This window comes from Podarcis liolepis, assembly GCF_965112155.1.
Source record: "Podarcis liolepis genome assembly, chromosome: 16".
NCBI classification, from domain to species: Eukaryota; Metazoa; Chordata; class Lepidosauria; order Squamata; family Lacertidae; genus Podarcis; species Podarcis liolepis.
In genome coordinates this window covers 778,429-794,439 of record NC_139567.1, presented here as the reverse complement: position 1 = coordinate 794,439, position 16,011 = coordinate 778,429, and the positions used below count along the sequence as shown (strand labels likewise).

At 46.5% G+C, this 16,011-nt stretch overlaps 1 protein-coding gene across 9 annotated transcripts in view; it reads left to right on the top strand.

Annotated features, from left to right (window-relative positions):
* TACC1 (transforming acidic coiled-coil containing protein 1) overlaps positions 1–16,011 on the top strand; it is an 89,916-nt gene that overhangs the window by 52,452 nt on the left and 21,453 nt on the right. For 5 of the 9 annotated variants that reach the window (XM_083480426.1, XM_083480423.1, XM_083480421.1 and 2 more), the window contains 3 exons: positions 5,105–6,248; positions 12,545–12,580; positions 15,037–15,097. In XM_083480426.1, the coding sequence (XP_083336552.1) occupies positions 5,122–6,248; positions 12,545–12,580; positions 15,037–15,097 (1,224 nt within the window). In that variant the 5' untranslated portion in view covers positions 5,105–5,121. The remainder of the gene's footprint in view (positions 1–5,104; positions 6,249–12,544; positions 12,581–15,036; positions 15,098–16,011) is intronic. The other 4 variants (XM_083480425.1, XM_083480427.1, XM_083480422.1 and 1 more) reach the window with 1 other exon arrangement.

Sequence of the window (16,011 nt, the reverse complement as noted above, 5' to 3'; positions counted from 1 at the left end):
ATGAGCAGAACATCCTTCTTTGGTGTCACTTCTATAAGGTCTTGTAAGTCTTCATAGAATTGGTCAATTTCAGTTTCTTCAGCACCAGTAGTTGGTGCATAAACTTGGATTACTGTGATGTTAAAAGGTCTGCCTTGGATTCGTATCGAGATCATTCTATCATTTTTGAGACTGCATCCCAGTACAGCTTTCGCCACTCTTTTGTTGACTATGAGGGCCACTCCATTTCTCTTACGGGTTTCTTGACCACAGTAGTAGATATGATAGTCATCCGAACTGAATTCGCCCATTCCCGTCCATTTTAGCTCACTGATGCCCAGGATGTCAATATTTATTCTTGCCATCTCATTTTTGAGCACATCCAACTTACCCAGGTTCATGGTTCTTACATTCCAGGTTCCTATGCAATATTTTTCTTTACAGCATTGGACTTTCCTTTCGCTTCCATGCATATCCACAACTGAGCGTCCTTTCGGCTTTGGCCCAGCCGCTTCATCAGCTCTGGATCTACTTGTACTTGTCCTCCGCTCTTCCCCAGTAGCATGTTGGACACCTTCCGACCTGAGGGGCTCATCTTCCAGCGTCATAACTTTTATATGCCTGTTGTCTTTGTCCATGGAGTTTTCTTGGCAGGAATACTGGAGTGGCTTGCCAGTTCCTACTCCAGGTGGATCACGTTTGGTCAAAACTCTCCACTATGACTTGTTCATCTTGGGTGCCCTGCTCGGCGTAGTTCATAGCTTCTCTGAGTTCTTCAAGCCCCTTCGCCACGGCAAGGCAGTGATCCATGAAGGGGAATAAAATGACAAAAATTCACTTTGAATGGTTGATGACCCTTTTCTGTGGCACTTAATACCATTTTTATACCTTTTTGAAAGATACAACAATTAGCTTTATTTTGATACCAAAATAAGCCCAATTGGTCGAAAAATAAGTGAAAAAGGAGCTTTTTCTTTTCTTTTCTTTTTGAAGCAATATTTATTGAAATTTTACAAACAATAAAAAGTTTCAAAGTTTAAACATAAAAAATAAGAACAAAGAATAACCCTAATAAAAGAAAAAAGAGCTACAAATATACAAAAACAAAACACGTGAAAAATGCAAAATAGAAAACAGTTAAAAAGAAAAAGAAAGAAAGAAAGAAAGAAATCAATATTTTCATATCTTATACTTCATTTACTAGTTTCCTGACTTCCTCACACCTCCCTTTTTGTATTCCAGTTCAGATATTTAATTCAGCAAGTCCTTACCCTCTATCATTTGTCCTTGCTCAACATCTTAACCTATTATAAATATATATTTTCCACCATTATCAATCCATATTTACATATTCTTGTTAATCTTTTTACCAGTACTGCTTGTTTTCAATCCAACAACTCTTTAACATTCATTAATTTTACAGTATTTCTGCAAGTAGTCTTTAATTTTTTTTCCAATCTTCTTCCACCACCTCTTCTCCCCGATCTCGGATTCTGCCAGTCATTTCTGCCAATTCCATGTAGTCCATCACCTTCATCTGCCATTCTTCCAGGGTGGGTAGATCTTGTGTCTTCCAATACTTTGCGATGAGTATTCTTGCTGCTGTTGTGGCATACATAAAGAAAGTTCTATCCTTCTTTGGCACCAATTGGCCGACCATACCCAGGAGAAAGGCCTCTGGTTTCTTCAAGAAGGTATATTTAAATACCTTTTTCATTTCATTATGTATCATCTCCCAGAAAGCCTTTATCCTTGGGCACGTCCACCAAAGGTGAAAGAATGTACCTTCAGTTTCTTTACATTTCCAACATTTATTATCGGGCAAGTGATAGATTTTTGCAAGCTTGACTGGTGTCATGTACCATCTGTAAATCATTTTCATAATATTCTCTCTTAGGGCATTACATGCCGTAAATTTCATACCTGTGGTCCACAACTGTTCCCAGTCAGCAAACATAATATTATGTCCAACGTCTTGTGCCCATTTAATCATAGCAGATTTCACCGTTTCATCCTGAGTATTCCATTTCAACAGCAAGTTACACATCTTTGACAAAATCTTAGTTTTGGGTTCTAACAGTTCTGTTTCCAACTTTGATTTTTCCACCTGGAAGCCCATTTTTTTATCCAAATTGTATGCCTCTCTTATTTGGTAACAATGAAGCCAATCTCGCACTCTGTCTTTTAGTTTCTCAAAGCTCTGCAATTTCAATTTGTCTCCTTCTTGCTCCAAAATCTCCCAATATTTTGGCCATTTGGCCTCCATATTGGGCCTTTTCTGAGCCTTTGCCTCCATTGGTGACAACCACCTTGGGGAAAAAGGAGCTTTTCCCTTCACTGACACAGAAAATGCATTAGCCTAAATCATGTGAAAATCGAAATTTTAAAAAAATTCTCCTGCGCCCAATTTTGGACCAAAAAATCTTTAAAAAAATTTTGTGGTTATCTCATAGGTATCTACACATAATTTTTTGAAGAAAATCTGAGTCGTGAAAGCACATGGTACCAGGTAATTGGGCGTGGAATGACCCAGAGAGAGAGAGAGAGAGAGAGTGCTGTTTTAGTGGGGAGAGAGAAAGGGCTGGCTTGGTGGGGAGAGAGAACTTATTTATTTATTTATACATACATACATACATACATACATACATACATACATACCCCGCCCATCTGACTGGGTTTTCCCAGCCACTCTGGGCGGCTCCCAATCAAATATTAAAAATACAATACAGTCATACCTCGTGTTGAATGTGCTTTGCATTTCGCCACTCATGCATGCGCAGACACTCAAAATGACGTCACGTGCATGCGCGGAAGCGGCCAAACATGATCCGCGCATGCGTAGACGGGCCGTCGCTTGTTACATTTGCTTTCAGGATGCGAACGGGGCTCTGGAACGGATCCCGTTCGCATCCCGAGGTACCACTGTACAACGTTAAAAATACAATACAGAAAGGGCTGGCTTGGGGGAAGAGAGAGAGAGAGAGAGAGAAAGGGATGGCTTCGGGTGGGAGAGAGCTGCTTTAGGTAGGGAGAGGAAGGGCTGGCTTGGGGGGTGGGGGAGAACTTTTGCCTCCCTTTCCTTCCCCACTGCTTAAACTCCCCCCTCTCGTGTCCAGTTAGCCACCTCCTTCCACACACGCATCCCGCAATCACTCCTCGTCCCTGCAATGATGATGGGTAGATCACTGCCAGTTTTTGATACTGGGTAGATTGCAGTTTATTTGAAGTTGGGCATGCCTGGTTTATTACTTTCATTTTATAGATCAATGGTCTCATTAGATAGTAAAATTCATGTTGAATTGCTGTTTTAGGCGTCGTTTTTAAAAATCCTGGGAAAACTGAGCTTTTGAGCAGGCCCAGGAAGTTCTTAAATCTGACATTGTAAATTGCAAAACTCACTTTTCTAGCTGTAACAACCAGGAATCTCCCATGACATCTTAAAGGTGAGAAGATTTATTGTGGTGCCTACATAGAAGTATCTTTTTCTTTCTTAGATGTTATCTAACACAGTGCTTTCTTCATTAGACAAGTGCTTTACAACTACTACTACTACTACTACTACTACTACTACTATCGTCATTATTTATTAGGTCAGGGAAACTCTCTTGTACAATGTGATTCCCTGCGGAACAGTACAGAATATACCTGTAGGTACACTGAGATGATCTTTAGAGACCCTTCCAGCAGCTGGCCGTGGGAGAGAGTTTCTTACCCCCACATTGCCCCACACCAGGGATGATGGGTTGGGGCCACGTTCATGTCTTTCCAATGCCAGGCACAACCCCCAAGTTCCCGTACCCCTATGTAACTCAGGCCACAACGTCCCCACACATTTAAAGCATTATGCTGCCACTTTAGCAGTCATGCACAGAAAAGGATATACCAAGAACTCTGGCCACAAGTTTCAATATAAGGAATAATTCCTACTCGAGAGTTGAAACGAAAAACGTGTATATTCTGCTAAGAATAACAGTTTGAAGCTAGTAGTAGATTTAAACACAACGTGTAAGTACAATAGTTTTAAGGTAATAGTAAGTTTGGATACAACGTTTAAATACAGAAATAATGTAGTTTCAAATATGCAATGATATAGTACAAAGGTACATAAAATACCAGTGCACAACAATTGTTTTGTACAAGTCTCAATGGCAGTCAAAAAGAGTCCATATTATATAAAATCAGATTAAAGAATAAAGGATCAAATAGGGCCAAAAAGGAGTATCTTTTAAATTAATGGACCTAGGTTCGCCATGACTATTAATTTCAGTGGGTCTACTCTGATGTAGAATTAGCTTTGGGTACAACCCTTGATGATGAGGTGGTTGTTTTGAAATCATTTTTGTAAGATGCTTTGGAGGTAGCAGTGCTTGTGGGTGTGCAAACATTTTTTCAATAAACACGTGAAGCCACCTGGCTGCTCCCTTTTGCTGTGCCATAAAATAAGTTAGCTTCATTAACTATAAATTCCAAAATCTGGGATCCCTTCAAAATTGGTGCCAAAGTTTTGCAGTTGTTTTTCAGTGAAAACCCTGCGCTTTGCAGCGCCCCACAAACAGCGATAGAACGTCAAACCTGGGGGTCACCCAAAACCCCAACATCATCTGAATCACTGCAAACTGGCACCACACTGGTTGGGAGTGAATTGGACAACATTGGGCTTTTGGGTGACCCTGTGGCCCCCGGGTTTGAGGGTCTATTGCTTCATTTGTCATGTCATAATCCCTTTATCATGTCCCTGGTTAGTCTCCCCCCCCCCGCCCCCGCCCAATACTTTAACCTACAGGTGGGCAACTTGTGAATTTTGCCCTAAGTGTATGTGGGGGGCAAGGACAGAGAAAGAGGGTGGGAGAAATGGGGGAGTAGGTGGCCCCAGCTACCCAGTATACAGTCATTTACAGTTTTAAAACATTTTATATAGTGCTGATATCCATGTACACAGCACTTCTGTAGAGGAATAACAAGATAATAGTCCCCTGCCCCAAGGAGCAAACACTTTCATTTCTGAAAGGAAAGAGGGTAAAAAGAAGGAAGAAGAATGCTGTCCACCACCAGGGTTTGCTGGGGAGAAATCTTTATTTATGAGCCATATTCTTTATTCTCTTGCCCCCTCACTCTCTTTCCCTAGAATCACTTGAAGATGACATGCCATTTGTGGCTGACATTTTGGAGGAGAATGTGCACCTAAAAGGCTCAGCTGCAGCAGAGGATGAATGGAAAGCAAAGCCTGCAGTCCCACGTGCCAATGAGGTCTTCACGCCAGAAAGCAATATTGGGATTGGTGTAGGTCCATCCATGACCCCATCTGCACCAAGGCCAGAGCCGTCCACGGAGCAGCAAATTGTGGAAGAAAGCGCTGCCCCAGAGAGGTCGGATCCAGACCTAGCTTCAGCAAGTGCTGTGCCCGCAGCAACTCAGGAAGAACAACAGGGGACATCTTGGGGATGTGGAGTAGCACCCATTGAAGGGATTTCGGAAGCCAAAGCAGTTGGTGAGACACTTGTGATCAGCAAGAGTAAACTCCCCAGGGCAAGACCAGCTGCCCTCCTGAAGAAGATGGGAGGAGAGAACCCTGAGACCGAAACGGCCGCAGAGAGCTGCCCCATCCCCAAAGCCTCCTACCGCTTTGATCCAGAGGAGTACAACGAGAACACCAACCCCTTTGTGATTGGGGGCTCCAAGCTCCAGAACTCCCCCCCGGCATCCCAGCCAGGCTTTGCTCTTCCACACAGTGACCCCAAGGTGTTGGGACTGGGAGTTGCTGGTGAGTCACAGAGCCGGGCTGTGAAGCTTGAATTTGATTTTGCCGATGGTGTGGAAAGTGCAGAGTCGAAGAAAGCCTTGCCAAGGAAAGCCGGAAGGAAGCCAGCCAGCAAACTGTCTCCTAAGAAGCAAAGAGCCGGTGCCAACCGACCCACTGTGGGCCCTGAGGGAGCAGAGAAAGCCCTTGCTGCAGATCCACCCGAGGTGCCCCTCCCCAAGGTCTCCCTCCAGGTGGATGCCGTCCATTGGGATGGTCCTAGTTGTAACCCCCTTGCAGGGAGTGCAGGCTTGCAGAGCTCGCCAGTCCTTCCGAGAGATTCCTGCAACCTTGACGCGCCTGATCCTTTCAAGCCCACCCAGACCTTGGCTGGCCCAGGAGCCGACTCCTGCCCCTCTGCAGAGAACAGTCTCAATGAGATATTGGAGCTGCAGACCCTGGATGCCTGCGAGGGCCAAGAGCTGCAGAGCGGTTTCGCCTCTCCAAAGAAGCCCAAGTCCCGGCTGATAATGTGAGTGAGGACAGGCGGGGGGGGGGGAGAGATCTGACTTTGCTGCAGGGTAGCACAGAAGCCCCATAGTTTACAAGGCTCTGGACAGGGCCGAGCGTGTTCTGGACCCACCAATGCACCTCAAGGAAATTTCTTCACCCTGCAAGAATCCCCTGATTCTGGTGGAGGCAGCAAAAAATAAAAGTGCAATGACCCAGTGCTGGGCTGGGGAAGTTTCTTCCCCTCTGGCCAACCCAGCACCCCAAGGGTGCTGCATATCACCCACCCACCCAGGCATCTGGCCCCTCAAGATGTTTTTTGTTACTGTGGGTTGTGGCCAGCTAACTTCTACTCAGAGTAGAGCCATTGCAGTTAAAGGGCCTAGTTTATATTGTCTATTCATTTCAGTGACTGAGTATGACTAAGATTGGATGTAACCCTACAGATGGGGTTGGTGGAGTCTGTCAATATCTGGGGGGGCACAGGGGTATTTACTACTTATTTATTGAGAATATTTGGCACCCGCCAAAAAGGCTCCTGGAGTGGCTTATATACAATTGAAATAAGACAGTCCCCACCTGCAGACTCACAACCTATTAAATGAAAAAGACACACAAGGGGAAATGGGCAGGGAGGGAAGAGGAAAAATCCAGCCTCCAGCCCCAGTTCTTGACTGTTGCTCTGATAAGGAATGGCTGGCCCAGTTCAGGGGCAGGAGGCACCTGGTGCAATGAGCCTCCCACTGAGGCAGCCTGGCAGAATGTAGAAATCCCAGTTTCTACTGGGATTCTGCATTTTTCCCTCTGGGGTGCAGGGAGCAGTGTGGTGACTGTTTTTCTCTCACTCTTAACTCTTCCAGGTATGGAGTTTTGCTGTGAAAAAGTCCCAGAAGCTCATGGGCTGCCCGTTTCCCTGGCCTGAATAAATATTTGCAGCTGGAGAGAGGGCAGTGTCTTGTTTTTCAGCTGCTCTAGGAGCATAAGGATGGAGGATGCAAGGGTGTCCTGTGGTCCCAGGGCAGTAGTCACCAAGCTCTGTATTTTCAGGGATTCTAGCAAGACGTGGGGGCGCAGAGGGGCCACGAGAGAAACAGCTCATCGTTCCCAAACGCTACCACCAAAATCTTGGGCCATTAAATAACCTGTGGCCTGTTCTATGTGGGGTGAAGGGGGACTATTGTCTTTTTATGCTGTGTATTATGTTTTTATTATTATGCTGCATAAATTATCTTCTTAATGTTGTAAACTGCCCTAAGATCTTTGGATAAAGGGCAGTATAAACATTGAATTAACAGCAACCACAACAGCTTCAGCAGGGGTGGGAATCTCCGGCCTGAGGGATGAATGCAGTCCTCCAAGCCCTTGGGATGCCCCCCCCACACACACCCTGCCACACCCCCCACCGGCCTTGCTTCACGTCCTCCTTGATTGCTTTTGCCTGGCTGGAATGTGTCCTTGAACTCTGATAAGGTCTTTTGCTTGGAGGGAGGGAGGATTAAAAGCCTTGTGCAGAAACTAGCCTATTGGACAGAGGTAAAATTTGCATCCATTTCTCTGCCTGCCACTGAGAAAGGCTCTCCAGCCCTGAAAAATGGAGTGCATGTGTGGGAACTGCCTGATCGAATGCTCAGTCCTAAGAGAGATTGTGTGTGTATTGCAGCGGCGTAGCGTGAGTTGTCAGCACCCAGGGCAAGGCAAGTAATTTGCAGCCCCCCTAACCCCTAACCTGCCATGTCAGGTGATCTGAGGCGAGTTGCCGCTGGCGCTGGCGCCCAAACAATGCTGCTTGCCCGGAGGAGGAGGGGGGCAGAGAGGCGAGGAAAATGCGTGAGTCATCTTGCTTGTTTTGGCCCAGTTCTCTAATCTGTCAAGGTCGTTTTGAAGTGTGATCCTGTCCTCTGGGGTGTTAGCCACCCCTCCCAGTTTGGTGTCATCTGCAAATTTGATCAGGATGCCCTTGAGTCCATCATCCAAGTCAATAAAGATGTTGAATAAGACCGGGCGAAAGACAGAACCCTGTGGCACCCCACTAGTGACTCTTCTCCAGGATGAAGAAGAACCATTGATGAGCACCCTTTGGGTTCAGTCAGTCAGCCAGTTACAAATCCACTGAGTGGTAGCATAGTCAAGACCGCATTTTACCAGCTTCTTTACAAGACTATCATGGGGCACCTTGTTGAATGCCTTGCTGAAATCAAGGTAGGCTACATCCACTGTGTTATTTTTCAGAAATCCATGCTGACTGTTGGTGATCACAGCATTCCTTTCTAGGTGCTCACAGACTGTTTGCTTAATGATCTGCTCCAGAAACTTCCCTGGTATTGATGTCAGACTGACTGGGCGATAATTATTTGGGTCCTCTCTTTCCCCCTTTTTGAAAATAGGGACAACATTTGCCCTCCTCCAGTCTGCCGGGACTTCGCCTGTTCTCCAGGAATTCTCAAAGATGACTGCCAGTGGTTCTGAGATCACATCTGCCAGTTCTTTTAATACTCTTGGATGCAGTTCATCTGGCCCTGGAGATTTGAATACATCTAAACTAGCCAAGTATTCTTGTACTATCTCCTTAGTTATTCTGGGCTGTGTTTCCTCTGCTGAATCATTTGCTCCAAATTCTTCAGGTCGGGCATTGTTTTCTAGCAAACCTGAGTTCATTCTGTGCTTTAGCTTTTCTGACTTTGTGTCTACATGTGCTGGCTATTTGTTTGAATTCCTCTTTGGTGGTTTTCCCCCTTTTCCATTTTTTGTACACATCCTTTTTTAATCTTAACTCAGTTAAAAGTTCTTTAGATAGCCACCCTGGCTTCTTTAGGCACCTTCCATATTTCCGTCTCATTGGTATTGCCTGAAGTTGTACTTTTACTATCTCCCTCTTAACAAACTCCCAGCCATCATGAACTCCCTTTCCTTTTAGTATTACTGTCCATGGGATCTCACCCAGCACTTCCCTAAGTTTTATGAAGTCGGCTTTCTTAAAGTCAAGAAATTGAGTCCTAGTATGCTTGGCTGTTCCTTTCCGCTGTATAGTAAACTTCAGAAGAGCATGATCACTCGCGCCTAATGATCCTTCCACTTCTACCCCACTAACCAGGTCATCAACATTGGTTAGGACCAGATCTAAAATGGCTGTTCCTCTTCTTGCTTCTCCCACTTTCTGGACAATGAAGTTGTCTGCAAGGCCAGTGAGGAATCTGTTTGACCTTATGCTCTTGGCTGAGTTTGACATCCAACAAATATCCGGGTAATTGAAGTCCCCCATTACTACTATCTCCCTTCCTTTTGCATGCTTGGCCATCTGTTCCAGGAAGGCATCATCTATGTCCTCCATTTGGCTTGGGGATCTATAGTAAACTCCCACAATGAGGTCTCTGTTATTCTTCTCTCCCTTAATTTTGACCCAAATGCTCTCACTTTGGCTTTGAGGTTCTAAATCTTGGATCTCTTCACAGGTATACACATCCCTGACATATAACGCCACTCCTCCTCCTTTCTTGTCTGGCCTGTTTCTCTGAAATAGATTGTATCCCTCCATTATTACATTCCAATTGTGGGATTTATCCCACCAGGTTTCAGTAATGCCTATTATGTCATATTTAGTTTGCTGTACCAAGATCTCAAGCTCATCTTATTTATTTCCCATGCTTTGCGCATTAGTGTACAGACATTGAAGTCCATTAATCATTCCCCCGAGTCTCTTATTTAAGGATTTTTTCCTCCCACCACTAGGTCTGCTTGCTGTTTGCTCCATTTGGTCTATGACATTTGGATGATCATCTTCATCAACTGATAGACTCCTACCTTCAGGAGCACTGTCTCCCTCCCCCACATTAGTCAGTTTAAAGCCCTCCTGATGAGGTTTCTGAGATTTTTGGCAAAAACATTTCTCCCAACCGTTGTGAGGTGCAGCCCATCGCTTGCCAGAAGTCCATCTTCAAGAAACTGCAGTCCGTGATCTAAGAATCCAAACCGTTCCTGTTTACACCATTTGTGAAGCCAGCTGTTCACTTCCACTATTTTTCCCTCTCTCCCTGGGCCACGTCGTTCAACTGGGAGGACAGATGAGATGACAATTTGTGCATTTAATTGCTTCAATTTCCTGCCCAGAGCCTCGTAGTCTCTTTTGATCTTCTGGAGGCTATTGCTTGCAGTGTCATTGGTTCCCACATGAACCAAGAGGAAGGGGTATTTGTCAGTGGGTTTTATGATTCCTTGCAGTCGTTCAGTTACATCTTGGATCTTAGCAGTTTCAGCCCTGACGAGATTTCTGTGTGTGAAGTGCTTCTGCATCCAAGAGAGCGCATGTATACCTGATGGGAATCCTTGGTGGGTTGTGGCTCCCCTGCAAGCACACACCAGCTGTGTACGCCCACAATGCCAAACAGACTATTCTGGCTTCAAAAACCAGTTAGTGCACAAGTGGTCTGTGCTACAAAAAGGGTTTCCTTTGCAGCCACTTCACTGCTTCTTTCAGATGAGTAGCAAAACAAGCCAGGATGCAGCTCACAGCTATAGCTTCCTGCTGCATGTAAACCTTGAAATTTTGGTTAATGGATTCAACACAAGCCAGGTTTGAAGCCATGGTTTGATACTGGCTTCATATCTTGTCTTCATTTGAAACCGTGGTTTCCAGGTTTTCATGCAACAGGAAACTATGGCTGTGAGTTGGCTTGTTTTGCTACACAGGTGAAAGGAGGAGCCAAACAGCCTCAGAGAGGCTCTGCATCTGCAGAAAAACCCATGCGCAAGTATTTTTGGCTTTGCATTGTGTGCAAACACGCCCCTCCCCCTATATACATGAAGCAAAAGATGCTTGGGCATATGCGAGCATCACAACTTGGTCACATATGGCTCCTAGAAGGGCTCCACATGGAACTAAAACATAAGAGTTTTACTGTGTTGGAAGGTGGTCTGTATTGTTCCAGCCCTAGTAGCGTGGTTGGCAATGTACAGTATTGTGTAGAAATTCAGTGCATTTCAGGAACGGGGATGTACTGTAGGAAGAGGATAGATGTCATAGACGTTAAAGCCCCTGTTCATAGCCTATGCAAATTAACAAATACAGTGGTACCTCTAAGAGCTGTTCGACAGTGGAATTTGCTGCCAAGGAGTGTGGTGGAGTCTCCTTCTTTGGAGGCCTTTAAGCAGAGGCTTGACAACCATATGTCAGGAGTGCTCTGATGGTGTTTCCTGCTTGGCAGGGGGTTGGACTCGATGGCCCTTGTGGTCTCTTCCAACTCTATGATTCTATGATTCTAGTTACGTACTTAATTCGTTCTGGAGGTCCGTTCTTAACCTGAAACTGTTCTTAACCTGAAGCACCACTTTAGCTAATGGGGCCTCCTGCTGCCGCCGGGCCGCCGGAGCACGATTTCTGTTCTCATCCTGAAGCAAAGTTCTTGACCCGAGGTATTATTTCCGGGTTATCAGAGTCTGTAACCTGAAGCGTATGTAACCTGAAGCGTATGTAACCCGAGGTACCACTGTATTGGTATGACAAGTTTGCAAGAACTGAGCTGTTAGATCAAACTAGAGCCTTGTCCTAAAGGTCAACTCTAGCTACAGTTGGCTTTGAGTAGTGCTAGGTCTACACTATGCTAAAAACGCAAGAAACCTATGCCTGGTAATCCTGGTCCTTCCCCCTCAAAGATGAATTTTACAACTTTGAGAATGTTTGCATAGTTTCCCCTCCACTGCACAGTTCTGCAGTTTTTGTTTTGTCTCGTTTTACTGCTCTTTTGTGTAATTTCTTTTTGTTCTTCTAGTTATACTGAGGAGCAGGCGCCACGTGGAGCTAATACTCTTCTGGCTTTTGAAATTGCTGTGGGGCTTGCCAGTGCAGAAAATTCATGGCTACAGCCTTCCTGATAGGCAAGGGATCGGGCTGGATGACCTTTGAAGTGTCTTTTGCCTCCATGATTCTATGTCCACACATATTGAGGCATATCTTCATAGCCATGAGGGCTAGAAACCTGAGATGTTGTTTCCTGATTCTCAGGAGGCTAAATTATATTCCCTCATGTAGCATTCTCCAGCCTTACATCAACAGGGGGCTCACATAGCCCTGGCTCTAAGTTATGCACTCATTTGTAGGGCTTCTGCACACCAGCAGCAAACATTTGAAGTTTTACATCTCTTCTTTGCATAGTCTTTCCACTCATAGTATGACTTCTGTATTTATCCAGGGAGAAAATATATATACTGAACACACACACACACACACACACACACACACACCTGGGTCTTTTACATGTTCTTTTCCCCCCCTCTCCCTCCATCTCTCTACCTTTCTTTCCTGTCTGTTCATTTTTGGTGCATCAGGACTACAGAACAAGTGAAATTTCTCTGTTTTCTGTTGTAAGTACTCATTTCCTTTCTTTTTCTTGTGTTCCTCTTTGGGTTTTGGTGTTTTTGTTGATCTTTTCTCTCCCTCCCCCCCCCCTCTCTTCACTGCATGCAGCTTCCTCGCCTATTTATTCTGAGATTTTTGTCTGTCTCTTGTCTCCAGCCTCCTCTTAGAAGACCATAATTTCACCTGGCAGCTTAGCTTTGCAGCAGAATGAGGCCTGGGAGATGGCTGGGCTGGCTGTTGTGGCATGCTTGCTTTCTATGGGTTTCCAAGGCATAACAAATTCTGTGCATTTGCTGTGTGCTCCCCCCCCGCTCCCCCCCCCCAAAAAAAAACACACACATTATGGCTCTTCTTTCATTCCAAAGCCAAGAATTCGTTTTTGGTTAGCCCACCTTTTTCAGAAACAAATGTCTGGGTCTTCAGTAAAAAAGCCACATAGTTTCAGAGATCATGGCCCTTCACAGTCTCTAGTGGGGAGCTTCAGCTAGCTCTTATCTTCCACATTACAGAAATGGAAAACCTACAGAACTAGGCACGGTAAAAGTTTCCCCAGAACAGAGTGGGAAGGATGTGGTCCTCCAGTCCCAGGTGTCCTGGCCAACAGCATAGGGAGTGACACCCTGCCATCTGAAGAGAGGCTGCAATAGGCGCCTTTTCTTGCTTTAGGAAAAAGGAGAGCCTGAGGCAGCACTTAGAATCATAGAATCATAGAGTTGGAAGAGACCACAAGGGCCATCGAGTCCAACCCCCTGCCAAGCAGAAACACCATCAGAGGAACCTTGGGGAACCTTCTTCATCCCAAGGGCCGCCTTCTCTTCTGGGCAACGTTCTGGGGGCCACCTGCTAGCAGTAGGCAGGGATCAAGGCAGAAGTGGGCGGAGGAAGGACTGCCATGTTGATCTTTGTTTATAGGGCCAGTTTCCACACACAGCTGGGAAGCAAGAGGCATCGCTGCCACTCCAGGACACCTTTGCCAGAGAGGGGTGTGGTCTACAGGGAGGGGCATGGCCTGGAGAGAGTCCCAAGGGCCACAGAGGCCACACTGGGCTCCTGGGCCTGAGTTTCCCCACTCCTGCTATAAGGCCAAGGCATAGATCCTCTATTAAAAGCTGCACAATCCTGATGGAGATTTTTCCCATCACATTGGATGGATGGGCAGTTTCAGGGCAAACCAAAGTCAAGTCTTCCTTCATGTTGCTGTGGCAAGATGACTGTGAGGGCTAGCAGCTTAGAAAAAGGGATTAGATGCCTATGGGGTGGGTCTTGCTGCATGGCGCCTCCATGGTCAGAGGCAGCTTCTGGGCAGCTGTGGCGAGAGGGGGCTCTTGCTGTCCAGCTTCATTGGTGGGTTCCTAGCACTGTGTTCAGTTCTTTATGGACCTGAGCTGCTTTGGGAGGCCAGTTCTGTATGAAAAGTAGAATAAAATCTGCCCAGCCTCTGGCATAAGTCAGGCTTCCTGGCTTATCATGGTGTTTCTGTGAATGAGCTGCCTGCTGGTGCACTCTGCCTACTCTCGCCTCCCCTGGCAAGAGGCGCTGTGCCCATTACATCTGAACAGGGTATCATGATTTGCGCAGGGCTTCGCAGGCAGAAGCAGCTCTCCTGCTCCTGGGGAGAGCTTTTTGTTCCACTGTGCTATCCTCTTGTGCCCTTTCCTGCAGTGGCATCACTTGGCTTCCTCTTCCAAGTCCACAGCAAGAAAGAAAATCTGTAGATGCCACCACATCCATGGTATTGTTCCTCTGCTTCTCTTGGAAAGTGTTAGTCCACTTGGACTAGATGATCCTTGCGGTCCCTTCCAGCTGTACAATTCTGTGGTGCTATGATTTCAGTTTCAAACATTGTTGAGCCAAAGTCATTACAAGAGGCAAAGTTAACTTCTGAGATGCTTTAGCAAGAGACCAGTAGCAGCGTAGGAAGGTGCCTCGTATCAAATCAGATCATGGATCAATCTAGCTCAGTATTATATTCTCTGACTGTCAGCAGGTCTGCAGGTATTCAGGCAGGACTCTTTCACACCCTACCTGGAGGTGCTGGGGGTTGAACCCAGGGCCCTCCTGCATTTAACAAGTACTGTGCCGCTGAATCGTCACCCTTTCCCTAGCTGGAAAAACTGACTCTGCCGCTTAATATCCAGGATTGGCTGAGTTGGCAGCAGACCTGTGTTTGCCCTCGTGCAAAACGGCTTTTAAGTGTTGGCTGTTTCAGAGTCTATGGTCTTTTGAGCACAGTAGCCATTGTGTTGGTCTCTCCCTTCTTCTCTCCCCACCTCCTGCTTTAAGAAAGAACATGGCCTTCCCTGATCAGGGCCGAGATCTGCTATGCCAACAACGTGGGTGCCAATTCTGGTCCTGCCATCTGGTCTGCCTACTTGCCTCCCTCCCTGACTCCTCAGCTCCCTACCCCACACCCAATAACAGAAAGTCCAACGCTGACCCTGTCCTCCCTTTCTCTCTGCAGGAGTGGCTGCAAGGTGAAGAAATACGAAGCACCGTCCCTGGTTCTCGATGTCTGCTCCCAGGTATGGAGTAGCCAAGAACTGCCACCTGCTCCCCACATTCACAGGCCCACACGATGGCTATAGTCTCCCTCCACTGTCAGAGGCTGTGCACCTCTGGGGGGGTCGGGGGAGAGCCGTGGCACTCAGGTCCTGCAGGCTTGCAGGCTTCCCTTAGGCATCTACTGGGGGGAACGTGAGAGCAGGAGGCCGCGTTCAATGGGCCACTGGCTGGATCCAGCAAGGCTTTTCTTAAGTAGTAATCCATGTGGAAGAGCTTTGGATTTGGAGAAGGGTTCCTTGCACCAGCAGCTGGGGACAGGTGCACCTTCCAGAGTTGGCATCCTTGGGACTCTCCCTGGGCCCACGTCCCTCAGAATTACTCTCTGCTGTTCCTGCCTCTATCTGCCCTCTTCCTACTGTCCAAAAGGAGACAAGGGAAGAAGAAGGAATGGCAGCTTTTGCTTGCCTTGCTCTTTCCTGCAGGGGAGCGGAGCAGGTGGGGCACAGGGGAAGAGGGCAAATGGGAAAGAGGGGGATCCACTCAGGGAACGGTCCACACTGAGGGCATCTTAAGAACCTAAAGCAGACCCTGGAATATAGGCTGAGTCAGACCATTGGTATTGTCTGCAGTGGCTCTCCACCAAGCTACATTGGGAGCCGCCTTGTGCCAGAATAGGCTACCTATCAGCTCCAGCACTGGCAGGATCTCTCCAGTCTTCCAGAGAGGGTTCCCCCCGCCCCCAGCCTGCACAGGAAGAACCAGAGCCTTGTTTGAGATACAGCATGAGCCGTACCACTGAGCCACCGCCCTTCCTACGGAGGCATCCGACTGCCTGCCTGTTAGGAAGACCAGAGCTGCAGACTAAATTAACTCTTTTTCCAGAAGCTTTTAAAATAAAGTATAATAATAAAAATCTTTATTTATTTAAACAAGA